The sequence below is a fragment of the Rhipicephalus sanguineus genome, chromosome 3 (genome assembly GCF_013339695.2).
Source record: "Rhipicephalus sanguineus isolate Rsan-2018 chromosome 3, BIME_Rsan_1.4, whole genome shotgun sequence".
NCBI lineage: Eukaryota > Metazoa > Arthropoda > Arachnida > Ixodida > Ixodidae > Rhipicephalus > Rhipicephalus sanguineus.
In genome coordinates, this window is record NC_051178.1 from 216,932,697 (window position 1) to 216,954,709 (window position 22,013).

General features: G+C 45.8%; 1 protein-coding gene across 1 annotated transcript in view; it reads right to left on the bottom strand.

Annotated features, from left to right (window-relative positions):
* Positions 1–22,013, bottom strand: part of LOC119388290 (protein SEC13 homolog) — a 492,033-nt gene that overhangs the window by 67,378 nt on the left and 402,642 nt on the right. The window contains 1 exon segment of the mRNA XM_049413908.1: positions 17,595–17,772. Coding sequence (XP_049269865.1) covers positions 17,595–17,772 — 178 coding nt within the window.

A 22,013-nucleotide genomic window follows, 5' to 3' on the forward strand; every position in this document is an offset into this window, starting at 1 on the left:
TGATGGGAAGTGCTTTTCTCTAATAGGATCAAACTGCATTGAATGATAATGTGCAGGACTAAGTGGTTGACCACATTTCTCGCATGTGAATGGATCACCACTGGACAGAAGGTATGTATGTGTGCTGTAGGTGTGTCCTGTTCTTAGCCTTGTAAGTGTTACTTCTGTGCAGCTGATAGTGGCAGCCAATTACCTAGGTACGGCATGATAACATGTGGTTTATTTTGAGTTTGCCTATCCCATGTGCTCTGCCAATAAGCCCAGAGTTTTTGTTTAAGGAAAGGTTTTAAGTCTAGTGCAGGGATAACTATATATAGATGTATTGGCAGTGTTTTCGTGGACAGATGCAGCTAGCTGGTCTGCCAACACGTTGCCTTGGATCTCACGGTGCCCTGGCACCCAGCACACTACAACATGTTTGAGTGTCTAGACCGTGCATAAAAATGTGTAGACCGAGGCAAGGACAGGGTTCATGTGCTTTGAGGAGTTTTCAGAGCTTTTACTACGCTTAGGGAATCGGTGTATATCACTGCACTTTGTAGTTTTAATTCTTTGATATGTTTGATGGCCGCCAATATTGCGTATGCCTCCGCGGTGAAGATGCTTGTATTGGGGTGCAGAACGCCAGCATCTGAAAAGGATGGACCAACCACTGCATAATACGCAGAAGTGTGAGTCTTTGAGGCGTCTGTGAAGAATTCAGGAAAAGTATTTGTGCTGCAGTTCGAGGAAGTACGTATGGATGTGTGCTATAGGAGTATGTTTGGTAACTTCCACGAAGGATACATCACATTCTATGAGCTGCCACTGCCACGGCGGGAGATGTGCAGCGGGAGCCATGAGAGAGTGTCCACGGAGTGACAGACCCAATTCCTCAGCTAGGCTCCTCGCGCGAAGTGCGTAAGGCTGTCTCACGGCAAAACGGTTATAAAAAAGTGCAGCAGTGGACAAATCATTGATTGTAGAGTGGGAAGGGTGTTCCTTGTCTGCATTCACCTTGAGGAAATATACAAAGGACACGTAAGATCTTTGCAGGTGGAGTGACCACTCGTTCGATTCAACGTAGAGGCTTTCTATGGGGCTGGTGCGAAAAGCACCCGTAGAAAGACGAATGCCTAAATAGTGGACAGGGTAGAGCATCTTCAAGGTGCTTGGTGTCGCAGACTGATAAACCACGGCCCCGTAGTCTAGGCGCATGCGAATAAGGCTTTTATACAGGTTCATCAGGCACTTTCTATCACTCCCCCACGAAGTGCGTGATAGCACATTTAGAATATTCATTGTTTTTATGCATTTGTTTTTTATATACTTGATGCGAGATAAAAAAGTTGAGCTTCAAGTCCAGAATCAGGCCTAGAAATTTATGCTCTGTTCCTACAGGCAACCGCTCATCCTGCAGTTGAATTTCGGGACTTGGGTGGAGGCCTCTTTTTCTAGAAAAGAGAACACATGTGCTCTTTTGCAGATTTAGTGTGAACCCGTTCTCATCTGCCCATTTGGACACTTTGTTCAGACCGAGCTGGACCTGCCGCTCACAGACTGCAAGATTGCAAGACTTGAAACCTATCTGCACATCATCCCCATACGTAGAGTAGAACATGTTTCGCGGGATGCACAGGTGCAAGGAATTTTTACAATAAAAAGAGTACAACTCAGCACACCACCCTGTGGCACTCCAGTTTCCTGAACAAATCGTCGGGACAAAACATTGCCCACTCGAACACGAAAGGTCTGATTAGACAAGTAACTTTCAATTATTGTTAACATCGTACCCCGTATACCTAAGTGTCTCAGTATTCCAAACCGCCATGTTGTGTCGTACGCTTTTTCCATGTCAAGGAATACCGAGAGAAAAAACTGCCTATCAACAAAGGCTTCGCAAATTTCAGTCTCAATGCATATTAACTGGTCGGTTGTGGATCGACCTTCTCGAAATCTGCACTGGTACGGGTCAAGTAATTTGTTTCGAGGAAATGCATTAACCGGCAGTTTATCATTTTTTCGAAGACTTTACATAAGCAACTTGTCAGCGCGACGGGTCTATAACTACTGACAGAGGATTTCCTTTCCAACCTCTCTCGTTCCAACCTTGTTTTGTACCTTTGGAAGGTTTCGGAATAATGTGTAGAACTAGATAATAATTCGCAATGGGCTCCCAGAGAGTCAGCTTGGTTTTCCAGGCTTTGCGCCTGGGTGTCTACTAAGGGCAGCGAATATGCTGATTGACCATTTACTTTTTTCACACCATTCCAGACCTTAGCCTCATCCCTGTAGGAATTTATGCCCGATATAAACTTCTGCCAGCTTTCCCTTCTAGCCTGCCAGCCTTCCGATTTGACCTGTTTAAAATTAATAAGGTTTTCTGCTGTGGGGGAATCGCACAGAAGCTCACACTATTGTTTTCTCCGAGCTTGCCGGTCCCCCTATTTACTTCTGGTATGCATTCAGAAGCAGCGTTAATTACAAAAGCAGTAAAATACTCAACAGCAGTGTTAATACTAAAAGAAGAAATGTCCGCCCACAAGGTGTTAGTAAGCTTGTAGAACGCCTCCCAATTGGCTCTGTCAAGCTTCCACTGAGCAGCCTGGAGAGGAGATTCATATTGTTTTTGTGTTTTGAGGAGTATTGGGAAGTGGTCACTCCCGTAAGAGTTTTTAAGCACTTCCCAGTTAAAATCAAGTAAAATTGATGGAGAGATGATGCTAAGATTGATGGCTAAATAAGATTTGTTCGTGAGGCTAAAAAACGTGGGTTCTTTCCCGTTGAGTAAACATGTGCCTGTGGAAAAGAGGAAATTCTCAATGAGGCGGCCTCGAGCGTCAGTGCGAGTGTCGTCCCACAGGCTGCTGTGAGCATTAAAATCGCCGAGAATGAGGTAAGGCTCGAGCAACTCGTCTATAAATGATTAGAATTCATGTTTGTGTAGCTGGTAGTGTGGGGGTATATATACAAAACAGATAGTTATAAGTTTGTTTGACAGTATAGCTCAAACGGCCACTGCCTCCAGTGCTGTTTGGAGTGGAAAGTGCTGGCTTGCTACATTTCTGTCCAGTATAATTGCTACACCGCCAGATGACGCAACAGCATCCTGGCGGCCTTTTCAAAAAACAACATACTGACAAAGGAAATTTGTGTGCTTGGGCTTGAAGTGTGTCTCCTGTACACGGACACAATTTATAGTAGAGTTCTTGTATATCGTCTAGATTGTGTAAAAGTCCTCTAACGTTCCATTGTAATATTGTGTCCATATTAAGAGTCTGCGTGTACTGTGTGTCGCAAAGGAGGAAAGTGATTTATTTTATAGAGCCTTTATCAGGCCCTGTGATTAGAGTTTTGTCTTTTTTGGAGCGGTCGAGGGATGCTCGCCATTCCTTCGGCGCAGCCTGTGCCGGTGGACCAGTAGTGTCCATCGCCTCTCGAGAGGCGACAGACAGTCACTCTACCGAGCGGTGTTTGCGTAGTGCAGACTTCGCCACGGTTGACCAAGTCTTCGCCCCCCACCAAGCCGGAGGTCGATGGGACCCCCTTGGCCTCTTCATTGCCCAGGCTGCTGCCAGAGCTTGTGGAGGCCACTGATGTGGGCTGAGTGACAGTGGACAGGTCAGCACTGGCTGCTCCCGTCGTAGGGGCGAGTGGCGTTAGCCTTGGCACGCGAGGCGTGGTTCGGGCAACTGCCAGGGGCCTTAGTGGTGCCGCCCCTCGTTGCACCACTTCGGGGAAAGATGTTTCCAGTGGGAATGTCGATGAAATCCGTTGTCTTGCTTCACAGAATGTTATGTTTTTCTTTAACTTTACAGCGATTATTTCCTTTTCTTTCTTCCAGGCCGGGCAAGCATGGAGTATGCGGGGTGACTGCCACTGCAGTTTGCACAATGGATTTCATCATTCCCGCAGTCGTCAGCACTGTGGCCGGTGGTGCCACACTTAGCACAAATAAGCTGCCCTCGGCAGCTCTGCGATCCATGACCAAATCTCTGGCACTTGAAGAAACACCTCAGGTTAGAGATATACGGTCGGACATGAAGTTTGGGGTAGTGTGGTTGAACTGAAAGTAGCTAAACACAACCGCGGTGATGATGAGGCACAGGGACCAGCGCACGCGTTTGAAATTATAAAAGCAAGAGACAGATGCGTGAGCCAGCCTTCAATTGCTCTTACAGAAGCTGAGATTACATATCTACAGCATACGTGAGTACATGCCTGGTGGGGGATAAGATTTTTGTTTTTCTTTATGCTTAAATGTAAACATTTCGACAGAAGTCTGTCTGGCTGGGTGGAAGAATTAAGAAGTTGAAATACCTCCAGCCACAAATTCTTGGAGGAAACCCGACGTTTCGAGACCGGCTTGGTCTCTTCTTCAGGGGTGACTGTGCTGGTCAGGGAGGCTTCGTCGCAGCTTGTTTTTGGCTGCGACGAAGCCTCCCTGACCAGCACAGTCACCCCTGAAGAAGAGACCAAGCTGGTCTCGAAACGTCGGGTTTCCTCCAAGAATTTGTGGCTGGAGGTATTTCAACTTCTTAATTCTTTATGCTTATATATGACACGTTTCTTCCATTAAACTTTCAGTTGTTAGACGGCGCTTGTGTCGTGCACTTCCTTGTGTTTTCGTGTTCCTTTTTTGTGCTGAACGTGTTGAGACTGAAAGTAAGTATTAGATGCTTTGTTGCGATTTCTTTGTTGTTCCGTCTGATTTTGATTCGCTGCACAAGGATTACACCTTGGTCCCTCTATCCGTCGAGGAGTTCATCTTCGTTCAATGTCATCAAGTCTTCGTCCAATACTATGCCTTTGACTGTGTTCGTGGTTCGGTGTGGACTTAGATACAGGGACGTTACCAAATAGCTACTAGGTGTGCGAGTTTGTTGAACTGTTCTTTGTCTTAGTTCGAGCAGCAGATCCCCCCACTTGCCATCTTTGTGGCCTTATAACCGGCTCCAATCGTCTTTTAGGCACTCGGCCACTAGGAATGGTGAAATAGCTCTAGCTTTTGTTGACGGTTGCTTGCAGTGAACACATGAAATTTCGGAAAAGTTTCTTTGCTTTCAGGCCAGAAGAGTGAGTTTGCGTCGGTGCGTACCCTTTATGGGGCACGATCGTTGAAGAAGGGCTGAAGGTTCCCATGAAAAAGTGATTTGTTCGAAAACGGCACCTACCACCCACCACGAAGCCCAACAAGGGGACGTGGCAGAACATGTGAACAAGTTTGCGCAACGCCAGTAGTGCGCCGTCACTATAACCGAATATGGTTTACCCTAGGCAGGATAGCCACACAAGGTGAGCCCTTGCCACCAGGAAAACTGGAAGACAGGAAAAGGCGACTGCCAATTTCCTCCGGGTGGGCCAGCCCAGGGGTGCCGTCTACGTGAAGCCAGGGCCAAAGGGGTGCGTTGCTTCTGCCGGGGGGCCTTAACACTTTCGCGACCGCACCTATTCCCATCAATAGTATGTTATCGATGACTTCAAGTTCAAGTTTTGGCACTTTCTGAGCGGTTCTGGACAGCTAACGCCATTTAAAGAGTACAAGAGGAAGTATTTTATCAGTTTCACTTTTGAGTTTCCTTTTCCTGCCGCGGGAGAATTTTTAAAGCTCTTTCGCAGTCGGGGAGGCGAGTGCTCATGGTTTCGCTTATGGCTTCAACGTCGCTCGCGGGTGCTCAATGAAAACGGCGAATTTCAATGGATTCCGATGAATCTGAGCAACAATCTCTGGATGATGATAGCAGCACAGACGACTTCAATTCATCAGACTTCAGTACGGACGGCGATAATGCGTCAAACTGCCCCGGAACAGAAGTAGGTATGTGCCAGTTAAGTTTTGCTCTCTCCTCGGGCCACCTTATAACTGCTGCACATTGATGTAAACGTAACCGGTGTGTACTAAAGGTCACAGCTCTTACCTGCAAAGTGTCAACTTGGTTAGGGCGGGAGCATTTGGCGCTGGCTGCAGAAAGAGCGGAGTCCTCTCCGCGAAAACGACACAGAGTGGACCTTGACCTAGCGCTCCGGAGTGCCGCGCGGTGGCTTCTTCCTAGTTGTTTTTCACGGCAGAAGTCGTCAGAGAGATATGCAAGTATGCGTGGATGCATATTTTCGAAAAGCACAGTGAGAGGGACGGATCCTGGAGAGAGGTCACTGAGGAGGAAATGCGCATGTTCGTCTGGTGTACACAGAAATCGTCCAAGTCCCACGGCTGCATTGCAATTGGCTTCGACGACACACATTTCCAGGCCTTCTTCCGCCGTCAGTGATGCCACAGAAAAGGTTCAAGGCGTTGCTTGTATTCTTGTCTCTGATCTGGAGAAGACGACGATCGCATCTCACAGGACGTTTCGCTGCGTGTCTTCTCTACTGCAACACATGAACGCTTCATCCGCGCTATTTTTTCAATGCTTCGGAACCTTTCCGTGGGTGAGCAAATGGTGAAATTTAAAGGTCAGTCTGGTATTCGGCAGTACATGAGGAACAAAGTGGTCAAATGGGAATAGAAATTATGGGTTTTGGCAGATTCGAAAATGGGGTACACTGTTCAGTTAAACGTATACACAGGAAGGCACTTCAGGGTACCCAGCACCAACCACAAAAAAAAAGGAAAAACACCAGAACTGAAAACTATGCTACAAAGAAAGGAAAGTTGAGCAGCAAAAAAAAAAATGTTTTCTGTGGAACATGTGCAGCCAAGCTTTGTTTCACTGCGTCGAGAAACTGCTTCATGCGGTGGCATGATAGGCACTAGTGCTTACATTTTTGTATTTATGTAAGTAACTTTTGCACTTACATAGCCTATATTTGCAGCATTATACTATAAGGGCTTTGTGTTCAATATGTATATTTAGATTTTTTTAAATGTTTACCCTGTGCAGAGTAGCATGGATGTTTTTATGATTTTTTTTCTTGTTACATAACTGTGCAGAGTAGCATGGATGTTTTTATGATTTTTTTTCTTGTTACATTTTTCCTTGTTGCAGTAATTTTTTTATAATATTGTAAATAAATCTGTTGTCTAAAATTAATACTGTTGGAAAGACGAATTCTTCCTCGATCATTTGATACCCTACAAATTAGCATCCATCAGTTTCTGTGGCAGGAAAAAAATATTTCCTGGACTACCCAAAAACAACCGATTTTTCCACGGTCACGAAAGTGTTAAAGGTCCAATCACCTGGCGCCGGCTCAACCCCCAGGATCCCCTATTCCTTGGACATGGCAAAGCCACGCACAACGAGGCGGGCGGGGGGGGGGGGGGTCAAAACCCCCGTCCGTTGTGTTGCTACACAACAAACGCCTGCTTGCGCAGACGCCCCTACGGGGGCGCTGCAAGTAAGGGGTCGCTGGGTGCCTTGATGCCCGCGCGCTCCGCTGAGGGTGAGGACAGCCACGTCGTCTGCTACGGCGGCCGCCATTGCGAATCCCGCCGCAGCTCGGCAGCATGCGAAACGCGCTACACAACGCGCTTGTGGTACGCGGATACGTCCGGAAATAAGTGCACGCTAGCGAGTTTTTTCTTCTTCTTTTCTTTTTTGATGCTTGGACAGCCTTTAGTGCCGTTGTTGCCTAAATGTTTATTAAGGGAGCATGTAATTCATGTACACTGACGGCATGTGTATGTGGTATGCACGAGAGGTAGACGTAGACACGTTGAAAACGAATCCTCTTCCTTACGCCGGAAACAACACAGTTAAGTTTAATGCCTTACTTAATTTTCTCGTAAACGCTGCATTCCAAAAACACAAATAATCGTTTAAAGTATTTATATTCATGTCAGCAGCAACAGCAGTACGTTTATCTCAACCCACACGTTTTAGTGTTGCGAAGCTACCTAAGCGCGATTAAGTTGGCTTATTTTGCTGAGTTTACAAACAATTTACTCGTTTATTATAAATGACAGCATACATATTGTACACAGGATAAAGGGCCGAGAGGCAGTGTGGTGCAAATATTCTGATATAATGAAAGGAAAGCTTATTTATCGTTATTATAGCTGGCATTTCTTGCTCACAACCTGTGGCCGCATTTGTATCGGCATCGGAGTTTTTATCAAAACAATGAATACGTTGTTGTGTAGTATGCCATAATACTTTGCATAAGCGCAGTATGTGTGCGTTCTCCCTTTTTTTTGTACCTGCAGCTTTTCGTTTTTGCATGCCCAATTGCATGCACATGTTATTGAGTGTTTCCAATACTGTCTTGCATTCTGCGCGGCAGATCCACTGCGTCCTTTGTTTGTCTCTTTTATAATATCTTTGATAATATCTCTTTGTTTGTCTCTTTTATAATAATATCTGGAATTTTACGTGCCAAAACCACGATATGATTATGAGGCACGCCGTAGTAGAGGGCTCCATGAATTTTGACCATCTGGTATTCTTTAACCTGCACTGCCATCGCACAGTACACGGGCCTCTAGCATTACACCTCCACCGAAATGCGACCGCCGCGGTCGAGATCGAACCCGCAATTTTCGGGTCAGCAGCCGATTACCGTAACCCCTATACCACCGAGGCGGACGTTTTTTCGTTTTTTTTAAGTCGAAAGTCTTAAATGCCTCATAAAACACGAAATTTGACCGTCGGCGTTGGCGTTCCGCGGCGTCGGGGACAAGTGATGCAAAAAATCAGTCACGTGATGACGTCGCCATATGACACCATCATGACGTCACAAATTTTGGCGGGACGTCACATGATGCTGTCGTTTCATGACATAGCTTGGTCAAACAAAAGTGGCTAGATCACAGAGGCAGTGCAAAGCCAGGTGAGGTGCCTCCGATCCTGGAGGCAATGCAAAACCACGCTAGGTGCGCAAAGCTTTCAGTGGATGGCGGGACAAGATTAATACATCGACTGAGAAGAAGATGGCTTTCGCCTTAGACTCATCTTAGGTTAATGCATAAATGACCCTCTGAGTTTTTATTGTATCAACTGGTTTTCCATGAGGTACTCATTGTACACCTGGACTTTGTTACTTGTATTTTTTTTAGTGACACAGCGGGTCTGCTGTACACAATGCTGCCCCGTCGTCTTCTTTGTAATGACGCTTCGCGAGTGCTGTTTGTATGCGCACTTCTGTATGAACCTTCACGGCATATATTATAAATAAATAAATAAATAATGCTTGCTCAAATACTTTAATACTGGGTTTGTGTGTGTGCGTGTTATTAACCCCCTATTATTATCCAGTGTACAGGTCATTTGTGCGTATTGATGCTGTGCTGACAGAAGCAATTACACAAATAAAGTGCTCCATGGCGGAATTTGCCGAGGACTGCCACTAGTCGCTTCACAGTGATTGTGAATGCTTAAAAAAACAAGAACTGTGTAATGATTCAAGACAGGACAAAAAGATAACCTGGAAACGCAGAAACAGTGAAGAATAAAGATTTAACTGCCCCCATACATACATGGCATCAGACAGCACAGAAGGCGTACTTAAACCACGGAAAGGAATATAGAAAACAAGAACCCGCCGTGGTTTTCTAGTGGTTATGGTGCTCCATTGTTGATCCGAAGGTCACAGGATCGAATCCCGGCCGCAGCGGCCTATTTCCATGGAGGCAAAACGCCAGAGGCCCGTATACTTAGATTTAGATGCACGTTAAAGAACAGATGGTCTATATTTCCGGAGCCCTCCACTACGGCGTCTCTCATAATCGTATCGTGGTACTGGGACGTAAATCGCACAAATAATTATTATTAGAAAAAAAAAGAAGGATATCATCTGCAGACAAACACACATAATGTATTTGATGATAAATTTCACATCACAAAAAATAGCGAAAGGAAAAATCAAAGGCAGATACAGGATCAACCAAGTGCAGTAAGGAATGTTTACGAAGTAAATAGCAGGATTCATACACACGTGAACCAAAATCTTTTAAGCGTACAGCTGATTGATATCAGTGTGCCCATTTCTTACGCAAGGTTGACGCCGGTACAAGTTTTGCTTGCGTGACAATTCGAAATACTAGCTGGAAGCTTACGCTGCAAGTGGATTATGTTCGTTGAATGCCACTTGTCGCGTCTGATTTTTACTGTCCAAAGAAACCTTCTCTTCGGGTCTCTTGGAAAACGATATAGCTTGCTGCGTTCCTGAATGATTGGTGCACTGCGGTATACGCAACGTCCGGCCATGGTGACGGTAGCGATCGCATAAAACAGGAGGGAAACGAGCACCGACCTAACAACAGCACGCGCGCAACGCACAAGTTACCGGGCGGGGGATTCAAAATGGCGGCAACGCTGCCACCAAGGCCGAGAAGGCGGCATCTGCCCTTTCAAAAGATGACACCACTCTAAGCGGGGGCGCGCGCATCGAGGCACTCTAGGGGTCGCAGGTTTGAATCCTGGTGGTGCGCTTCAGAATTTTTTTTCTTCCGATTTATTTTTCTTTGTGGCTTTTATTTATATACACTACATACATACCTCGGTGATACGATCATGGCTCGTACGAATTTCGGGGTGACACGAATTTTTTTGTGGTCCCGGTCAAGGCCCATTAGCCTTGAACGTATTGGAGTACGGTTGTTGCGAACCGATTTGCACCCCGCGACGTTTGATACGAACGTACGCTGGCGCACAAGTACGAACAGGTGCTGCCTGCACTGTTGTGGAAGACGCGGCAGTCACGCGCTGGCGCGGGCATGCGCGACCATCAATGGTGCGTTGTTGCCTCCGAGATAGTGCGCGCGAATCTTAGAGGCCTTTAGGTGCCTTTGCGTTTAGATTACAGATGACGTTGGCGTCGCACTTTTTTTTTCCTGACGCGTTGACGCGTGCTCCTGTGCTCGAGGCAGCAGCGTCTTTGTACTGTGTTAGCACGTGCCTGCCGTGTCGATGCACGCCATGTCCCCGCAATCAGACGTTCTATGAAACAAGACTGAAACTTGGGCTGCAGGTCCGTCATGAAATCCCATTAAAGGTGGACGAAGACCCCAAGAGACGAAGCAGACGGTCTGGGCGAAGGAGCTTGGCCTCTATCGATCGTGTGCAAAGCGCTTAAGTCACTTTCGCTGCAGTACTCTGCTGTCATGCAGAAAAGCGTAGTAAGATTAGGAAGGGGCTACTGGTGGTCACGGGGCACAACACATCTGGTTCATTAATTACACACATGCGCATGCACCATATATTTACGAGTACAAGTATGATCGTTGACGTCTCTGCAGCCCTGAGAAATACTGAATCAAGACGCATGCCAACTTTCTTTTGTTGCATACTAATTTTCCATGTTTTCTGGTGATACGAAATTCAGATGATACGAATATTTTTGGTAACCCAGCGAGATTCGTATCACCGAGGAACCCGCGGAGTGTCCATACAATTGCTATCGCAATAAAAGGGCTGTGTCCAACTTTACCAGAGGCAGGATTCACTCCCCTGCCTGGTACTTCACACCAGGGGCATGAGGGGGGGGGGGGGGGGCTTATGGGGCTTCAGCCCCCCCCCCCCCCAATTTTTCGTGCTCTCATACACCACCGACCAGGGGCGTCTCCCGGGGGGGTGGGATTCATTAGGCTTCAGCCTTATTATTATTTATTTAATTATTTCTCTTTTTCAGACCCTCAAAATGTTAGCAAAAGCAAGTTTGATATCGGGCTCTACACAGATGACTCCAAAGTGGATGATCAGACAAAACATCAACTGCTAACTTCTCCTTGAATTCCTCTGCCAGGCTACATGTTTATGAACGATTTGAAGCAGAAACGAAGGTTTAAGGTGGCTTGGCTGGACAGGTACCGACGGCTTAGCTACTCAGCGCTTCAAGAGTGTGCGTTTTGCCGAGTGTGTGTCCTTTTTAGCAGAAGTGAGGTTGGCAAGGGCCAACATGCGCGCACTGGGGCCCTCGTATCCAAGCCATTTCAAAAGTGGAAGCACACCCTTGAAGTCTTCGGTGCACATGAAGCCACTAAATATCACACTGACACTCAGCTGGTAGCCGATGATTTTCTTCAAACCTTCTCAGGAGGTGTGTGTGTCTCAGATGTTGATCAAATGGAACATGGCAGGCAAATTCAAATAAGAGAGAACCGAAGGAAATTACAGCCTATTGTTGAGACAGTTCTCTTTTGCGGGCGGCAACATCTGGCTCTCCGTGGCCATGGAGACAGTGGTCCCATGGATTCAAGCACAGCCTCCTCTACAAATGCAGGCAACTTCAGAGAGCTGCTTCGCATTCGAGCGGATTGTGGCGACACAGATGTACAAAAAGCATTTGGAAAGTTGCGCAAATAATGCCTCGTATTTAAGCCCAGATGTAAAAAACCAGATTATAGAAATCTCTGCTGCAATCATGAAGGAAAGCCTAGTCGCAAAAGTGAACGCTGCAGGCTGCTTCTCCGTACTTGCTGATGAAACGACGAATATTGCCGATATCGAGCAGCTAACTGTTTGTGCAAGGTACCTTAATAAGGATGCGAACGAAATCGAAGAAGTGTTCTTAGGCTTTGTGCCAATTCACGACCAAAGTGACCGCAGGCCCTCACCGACACCATCATAGGTTCCTTACAGACATTAGAATTAACATGCAGCATCTCCGTGGTCAAGGCTACGATGGTGCAAGCTCGATGGCCTGCAGAACGAATGGTGTTCAAGCTGCTGTTCGGGAGAAATATCCAGCCGCACTCGACACTCACTGCGCCAGTCACCCCCTTAATCTAGTTCTGTGTGCGGCATGCTCCATCACAGACATCTGAAACTGTTTTGGGACCCTAAAGGCGACGTCAGTCTTTTTCCCTAAATCTTCTAGCCGCTCACACGTTTTGCGAAAAATGATAAGTTTGAGCTGTCCTGAGTCTACAAGGCTGCGCCTTTTGGGACTATGCGAAACATGCTGGGTCGAGAAGCACGATGCAGTGCTTTCATTTATGAGCATCTTTGAGCCGTTGATCGAAGCACTAGAGGAGATTAAGTTTAACGGAAATGGCGAAAGTCCAGTGCAGGCAAACAGTCAAATGTTGGCACTCTTGTCACCAGCGTTCCTTGTAAGCCTGCATGTGGCGGAGCACGTGTTAGCACTTACTTTGCCACTGTCCAAGAAGCTTCATATGAGGAGTATCGACATGGGCGCTGCCATTGATGACATAGAAGCGGTACAGCAGACAATTGAATGTGACCGCAAGAACGCGAATGCTTCTTTTTCAAAAATATTTGCACAAGTGCAGGTATTGGCAGAAAAACTTAATGTGGAGATCACCAGCCGTCGAGCCGGTGTCCGGAAGCAAAACCTTGGGAACAATGCATTCGAAAGCGTGGAAGAATATTTTCGCAGAACCCTGTTCATTCCGTTCATGGACCACGTACTAGCCCAGTTAAACCAACTGTTCGAGAAGCACAGGGCCCTTCTAAAGGACTTTTCAGTAATTGTACCATCCGCAGTACCACCAATGCAAGATGATAGGGAGAAAGGAGCAGAAAATCTCCTGAGCGTTTTTGCGCATGACGTCGAAACGAGGGCTGCTTTGGGAGAACTGCGACTATGGTGGACAAAGTGGGCGGACAAAGCAGCAAACCAGCGCCCCAATACAGGAACCGATGCCCTCTCTCATTGCGACAGCAGGTCCTATCCGAATGTGTACAAGCTACTCCAGATTCTAGTCACCCTTCCAGTGACCACTGCCAGCGTAGAGAGAACGTTTTCAAGCATGAGGTTACTTAAGAACTACTTACGCTCCGAGATGCCTGAGGAACGCATGGTTGGCCTGGCACTTTTGTATGCCCACAGAAACGTCGACATAGCATGTCGGAAGTCATTGACCGCTTCGCTAAGCGTCCTCGCCGGGTCAATTTTGTACTTTGATAGCGAGCAGGACAAAAAGCAGCACAAACGAAAGGAAAAGACACTGCTGTTCCAGAGTTCAGGTCAATGTCACCACCTTTTAAAGCAGTGAGGATTTTGTACCTTTTAGCAGTTAACACCGTGACCTAATATAAGCATACGAATACGGGCATCAGGTGGACATTAACAGCCAATCGACAGCTTCACCTTGTTCACTGAGAGGTCGGCATACGCGGTGTTACCAAACAAATTCAGCTATTGGGAAGCCGTAATATCGGTATTGTTTGTTACTTTCATTTGTCGTTTTTGTTCTTCATTGTTTTTTGAACTAGAAGTGACAACTCTCATTTTATATTGAGTGCACAATAGTGGTTCGCACTTTTAAAAGAGTTTTGGAATAGTTTCTTCCGTTATTTCTGCGTGTCCGAGACAGCAGCTTGGCCCAAGGACACATCAGTTTCTGTGATCGTGCACCATGTTCTTTTGCCTTATTTTGGGCATTATGTATATTGATCATTGTTTAGTTCCGTATATTGATTGCATATTTAAATGTACATTTGTGATGTTTTGTGTAAGCATACTGCGCACTGTTTCCGGTGACATGTTTTGCCCGTATTCGAGGTGTACTTTCCCATTGTCGTTTTTCCCTGGCCGCATCATTTGTGCAAAAAGATGAACATTTTGTGTAAACAATCTGCATTAAAATATTTGACCTCGTCATGGCCATTTTATGGACTTCACTTTTTTTGTTATCAGGTGCTTCTTCGGTTGGAAACTGATGCAGTTCCAAAGTTTACGTGATATTTGCCGTACCTCTTACACAAAAAAAAAATTGAAAAAATTGAAGACAATTATTTCTGGAAAGATTCTGCGGGCATGCCAACATAATAATTTTATGAAAAAACTCATTTCTTACTCGTTCTTGACAGTGCACAGCATTCAAAAAGTGATTTGCGGCATCTAATACAAATTGTCACTGGTAATACATGTTATTCATATACTTAGTCGTTCGAAAAATTCAAGGAGGAGGTCGTGCTGCAACGTCAGCCCCTCCGCCCCCCGAACAAAATTTCTGGCTACGCCACTGCTTCACACCTACATTCAAGATTTACCACGCAGGGTACACTCTAAGAAAAAATCGAGTACTTGGGGAGTGTTTCTGCCACACAACAATAATCGTCATCCACCGCGCATACTTTCCTTGCGTTATCACCGTGGTCCCGGGACTTCCCGGTCACGAACGGCACGCGCGTTATCAGCGCGACATAGCATTCTTGATAGGAAAGTGACGAGAGCTGGGTTTTCAAGAAAGGAAACGCGAGCAAGCCAGATGACGATTATTGTTGTGTGGCAGAAATACTCCCCAAATACTCTAGTGTAGAGCTCTGGTGGGTGCCTCTGGAAGCCCCAGAAATCTCAAGGGAGCAGCTCACACAGGTCCCACATTTGTACCCTCCTCCCCTCGAGACACTCCCTTCCAACCCCTCAGCTGCAGTCCCACTACTATGGCACCTCTCCTTTGTGCAATGACCCACATCTTTTCCGGCTACCCTGCTGATCAGCCTGCGACCTCTAGCTCTGGAATATGCATCTGGTCTTGTTTAGCTCCAGCACTATTCTTGCTAAGGGCAATAGAGTACTGCACAATGAGCTACATAGCACTGGACCTGTAGAATGTTTCCGCTACGTAGATGACTTTCTAGTATGTTTTCCATTTCACCATTTTCGGATCAGGATGTGTAGAGATGTTTGCAAGAGCGCACGCACCAAGGATTAGAATTTATGATGGAAATGCCAGACAAGGGAGGCCTACAGTTTTTGGACATTTCGCCGACTTTTAGTGCTAGCCACACATGTTGGGAGTACAAAATGAGAAGTGAAACAAGTCTGTTACCTTACGTAGTCAAGAGAGCCATAGGCAGTTCAAACGTCAGCCAGTCTATTAGGAAGTCATGCCCCTATAGTATCAACCACACTACGATGTGTCCAGTTTCTAAGCTCAGAGATAGTGGTTACCCCCCTTCTATGACAGCGTCTATTGCTGAAAAAATTCTTGAGAGGCCCGAGTGAAAGGAAGAAGGCAGCCAAAAACACTGATGAAGATCAGAAGAGGGTGACTGTGTTACCCTACATACATAAAATTTCGCAGGGCCTAAAAAAGATAGCTGAAAAGCGTAGCACTAAAGTTGTGTTCTCAGCTCCTTTAAAAATGAAAGGGTCGACAAAAAAGTTAATTCCGATAAAGAAAAACTGTCAAGCAACAGTTACGGAATAAAGGAAAGACGATTACTTTTAAGGGCTCGTTTCTTAGTTAGACAAAATATTAATGAGAACTAACAGACAATAATGCCAAAGAAAGTAAAGGGGATGTCATTTGTTGTAATTAAGATAAAATGTGAAGAAAGTAAAGTGGACGAAAAGATAACTTGCCGCTGGCAGGGACCGAACCTGCGACCTTCGAATAATGCGTCCGATGCTCTACCACTCAGCTACGGCGGCGGTCATCCTCCCGTCCACTTTATGGGGTATATATGGGCATTTAAACCTGGGAGTGTTAGTCAGCGCCAGTTGCAGCCATGGCGGTGAGTGTGGAACACTCTTTTTCTGCCTGCTGGCGTCACGTAGCACATGATCTTTTTACGAGCTGGCAGCTGACCAATAGTCCCTCGCATACTACCTGAAGGCATCAAGTCTGCCAGAACGAGACCCTCGCTATGAGTGCAGGAAAGACGATTACTTTTAAGGGCTCGTTTCTTAGACACAATATTAATGAGAACAGACAATAATGCCAAAGAAAGTATAGGGGATGTTATTCGTTGTAATTAGGATAAAGTGTTGCAATTAGAATAAGCCATCCTAACAGGTATTTGGATTGTGTAGTCAACGTGGTTTACAAAATTCCCTTCACATGCAAAATTATATATAGGGCAGACAGGACGAAGTTTAAACATCAGATTAAGAGAACAGAGATACGTGACTGGAATGCTGCAGTCTCCAGGGCATTTAGCGGCGCACTGTGCACGATGTGGGTGTAAACCTATGTTTAGTGATACCAAGGTTTTGGATCGCTGTAAGTAAAAAAATGGAGGAGAAATCATCGAAGCTTACTTCATGCTAAACAATGATCCTTCAAACCACGTAAACTCTCTTTCCGTGGTGCTGGGAAGCCAGATTTCCTAGATGCCCATTACATGAACCCACACGTGTTTTCATGAATCCTAGAATTGCACAGTTCACCTTCATTTCTTTTTATCTGTTTTTATCCGTCTCTCATCCTTTCATGTGTGTTGTTAGCAATAAACAAATGCAAGTTTACGCACATGCGTAGAGTCTTCTCATTTTGTCCTTGTGTTTCAGTATAGCGCAGCAAAAGAACGGTGCCACACCAACTAGTCCCCGTCGAATAGTTATTGCTACTGTTTGAAGACCACTGTTATCTGCGAGGTCCATGCTTTACTGCGTGGGGCCGCAATCGAGAGTGGTTCTTACACAGACAGTGCTGTCAGAAGCAGATTGCAAGTATGTACCAGCTGTTAAGATAGAAGGCGACCATTGCGTCTACCCACTCAATAAGTTGAACTAGCCTGCCTGCTTCCACCGCCCGACACAAACCGGGTCAGACCTTACACATTTTTCACTGTGTTATGTACCATGGTAAAACGCTGCAACTACTCGTCGTCAACTGGCTTTAGGACCAACTCTGTCCAACCCAAAAATTAATATTGCAAGGGGTGTTGACTCAAGTGCACCTTCACGAAGACGTTGACAGTGAAGGCAAAATCTGTGATGCGAGGAAATCACGTTAAATGAGCTACACAAAAGATGCAAACCTGGAAGCTCCATGTGGCCAGGTCAGAGCTTGTCCAAAGGATGACGCGTCGGTCCTGGGAGCAAGAGGCAATCGTGCTCTGGGCCTCCAGGCCAGGTGACGGCGCCCAAGCAACGTCGCGAACCCAGTCCGAGTGGGCCTCCAGCTTGTGCTCTTCCACCCATTTGGACTCGGCCTCCCTGCACGTGCGGCACTTTCGTCTAGACCCTACTTTTTAAAAATATTAATGCTCGACGAAATTGGTCGATTTAATATACAATCTTTTTCTTAGTACAGCATGTCCTTTTTAAAACATCAGATATTTCTTGCGACTTTTTGGGAGCAACATTTTTCCTAAACAGAGAGTCACAAAGTAAACTGGCACATCGCAATAATCTGATGAACGCTGCACAATTTATGTCCTAACCCACTTGAGCAAAAGTTACGGTGTTATGAACATTTACGAATGAGTTGATATCAAGCTGCAATTTCAGTCGTGAATGTTAAACAACTTTTGTTTAAATGAGCTTAGAACATACAATTCTCATTCCAGATAAGTGCAACTTTCTCAGTTTGGAAAATATCTTGCTTTCAAAAAGGCACACGAAATATTTTATAATACCTTAAAAATTACATATTGTCCTATGAAAAATAATTGCATGGTCCCTCCTTAACAAAGTATTTCAGTTGCATGAATCATTGCTGTGTTCAGATAGATACCGAGATAGATACTGCTTTTATCAGTAGCAGGGAATCAAAATGTAGCAAAAAGATGTGATGCAATCGCCAGGATCATCCTACCTTGGCTGACTTTCAATAAGTATAACTCTGGCATCATAACTTGTAAATGAACCCCTGCTGCAGAGAACGTTGCGTCTAGCCCTCATGCAAACCCAAGGCCAACTTACATTTTATGGTGTCCCCAGTCACACTAAAAAACAGCTTCCATTCAAGCAAAAATTTTCCCATACTATAGGTAGAATTTCAGAGTCACGGTAATATTAAAAATATGTAGTACCTAAGACGTTTGCATATGATGCACATGCAGTGACAACAAATGCTAATGTGAAACATTTTTTACCAGAAAAGCGGGTCAGAGGTGAGTAAGCGACACATGCCGTTATGAAATTTCTTTTGCATTTGGTTACTTCCTGTTCGCTAATTTCCAGTGTTCATTGAAACAGTGCACCTGCACAGCTTGTTCCTTCAATAAAATCCGTTGTCAGTTTGAGTCTGTGCGACTTCCTTTTAGAGCGCAGCTCTCAGGCGACCACTCCTGCGTTGAGCGGCGTCGTCATCGCCGTTGTTGGCATAACCGATAGACATGAAAAAGTAACCGATGGACTGAGAAGTCGAATGGGATTTGAACTCAGGCCCTCTGCGTGGCAGTCGAGTATTCTACCACGGAGACCAATGAACACGTTTTAATACTGCTGGAGTTTGCGTTAAATCTACATGGAATCCGGTTTCTCTCCGTTGAAAATGAAGGTGCACCTTACGACCTTATGTTCCAGGGCCTGCATAGTATACGGCAAACCCGAACGGCCCTTCCCGATGCCAATGTGAAGTAAGACCTGTTTGCGATTACTTTTGAGAACCTGAGTCTCGTTTTGTCGAAATGCAGAAAGTGCAGATGGATGTACTGGAGTGGGTTCCCACAGTGGAGTCGTCGTTAAACATGCCGAAGTTTTAACATGCAGTCAGCTAACAGCTGATGGTGTATCATTGCACTGTACCCTGGTTTACAATAAGTATGTGAAAATCCTTGTGCGAGGCAATAAAGAAAAAAAATATAACAGAGCCATGCTGGTGTTTGAAACTCATTTGTAAAAAGACCCTATACAGGCGTGATGTCGAGCAAGGAATCTCGTTAACCTATGTAATATAGTATGGCAAAAGAGTAAAATAACAACCAGTCATCACACAATTTTAATTGTGCAACGAGTATGTGGTTTAATGCTTCCCACCCGCTGCAAAGTGCTCAGCCATAATTCTTAATCGTCATCAGCCACATGCAGCATCAACAAAGCGCACATAATACCTTACAGATGTGTAGCGGGTACCTCGCTTATCCTCAGAAAGACTAATAATGGCATACAGTGAAACCTCGGTGATATGATCACGCTCATACGAATTTTGGGGTGATACAAATATTTCGTTGGTCCCAACCAAGGCCCATTGGCCTGCAATGTAATGGAGTACGGTTGTTGAACCGATTTTCACCGAGCGACGTTTGATATGAACGTACGCTACCGCCCAGGTATGAAGAGGTGCTGTCCGCGCTGTTGCGGAGGACGCGCCAAGCACGTGCAAGCGTGGGTATGCGCGCCGCACCGCCACATTGTCAGAATCACGGTGGAAGAAAAGCACTTTTCTTACAGTCCCAAAAAACCTTCAGAGACGCGTCACGGCCTCTGACACTGTGTGCGCGAATATTTGAGGCTCTTATGTGCCTCTGTGTGCCTTCGCATTTATATTACAGAGCACATTAGCGCCATGCTTTTTTTTTAACGCGTCAACGCGAGCTGCTGTCGTTGTACTGTGTTTACACGTGCTTGCCTTGTGCATCAGACATCCTATGAAAGGCGGACGAGGGCCGAAAGAAGGCGAGGACGGTGTTGGTGAAGGAGTCAGGCCTCACAACGTCAACATGCGCGACCGCTGAGGTCGCACTTGTGCGGGAATGGCTCTAAATCTCCCAAAAAACATCCCCAACACCTCCGCAATAACAAAATCATAACATAGGACTGTGGTTCTGAAACTTTGTGGCCTTGATCCATCGCGTCAAAGAATTTCTGTTACTTTCACTGCAGTACTCCGGTGTCATGCAAAAAAATCATACTAAAATTTGGAAGGGGCTACTGCTGTTGCGGGTCACAACGCACCTGGTTCATTAATTAAATACGCGCGTACGGGTCATATATTTACGAGTGCTGGTATGATTGCTGACATCTAAATGCTTAACTGACAATCATTCAGGGTTCTGACGTTGCTGCGGCCCTGAAAAACAATAAATGAAAATGTACGCCACCTTTCTTTTGTTGCATGCTAATTTCCCATGCTTTCTGGTGATACGAATTTCGGATGATACGAATATTTTTGGTGGTCCCGTGAGATTCGTATCACCGATGTTTCACTGTAGTGGGTGTTGTCCTACTTCCCAAAAATTATGATTTAAGGCGTAGAGGATTATTTTCGGAAAGCCAAAACTTCAAACACAGTTGGCCTTGCCCCAACACGAAGCAGTGCTCTGAATTCTCATTAGGCCCAAACAACATAACATGGTGTCAGAACAATGACTCTTCGCCTGCAACCAGTAAGCATGGCCAGCACGTTTATCCAGCCACCACTGCACTTCGAACTGGGTTACGATCCATCCACCGCATGGGAAGCATACACGATATATGAACTGGCTTGTGAATATGACACTAAACCTAAGTCATCGCGGAAGGCATTGTTGCTTCATGTAATGGGACCGCATGCTCATTGCATCGCTCAGACTTCTCCTGCGGATCCTGCCACTGACAGCGACAATGCAGACCCAGTGAAGTACATTCTTGACAAGTCTGACGAGTTGTAACGCCCGTACAAGAACGTCACACAGGCAGCGGCCCTGCTAAACTCGATGGTGCAAAAGCCAAGTCAATCAAGTGACGATTTTGTAACTTGCCTTCGACGACAGGCGCAGAAATGCGACTGTGGCGACAAGTGCGACAGACTCATCGGTGACCGCATAATGGTGGGCATTCGTGACGGAGCTCTCCGTGAACGCCTCTTACAAGAGCGCGACATTACTCTTGAAAAAATAGTGTCTGCATGCAAGGCAGCTGAAATCTCAATGAGACATGTACAGGAAATTGCAACAAGAAACCAAAAGAACGGTAAGGAACTGCGCGATTGACGGGACACAAGAACAAGTAGTACACAGGACAAGCGCAGACTAACAACTGAAATTTATTGAAGCATAAATCTTCCACTTCAGAAAACGTACATGCGCACAAGCTCTCTCGACAATACCACACACCATAGTAAAAGCCCTTTATCTACGCTAAAAAATGCCAACTCTTTCTTATGCAGATAAATGGAGGGTTCACTCATGCATTTATCAGGACCTAGCCTCGAGATCACTGACGCTTCCAAAATTTCACGTGCTCTGGTTTCTCTGGCACGCCCGAGCACTTTCGTTTCTTCAAAAAGTGGGATGCAGTTAGCGCAGGATCTGCAATGAACCGCCAAATGTTGCCCACTGGCTGAAGCTACAGCATACGAATGCTCCGAAAGGCGTTTATTTAAACATCTTCCAGTTTGGCCGATATAGACCTTGCCGCAGCTTAACGGGACCTCATAGACAACTTCCGATCTGCATCCTACAAACTTGCGTTTGTGATTCGTGCCGCAGCTTCCACTCCTCTGCACACTCGTAAGGGCGCACACCCGTGAC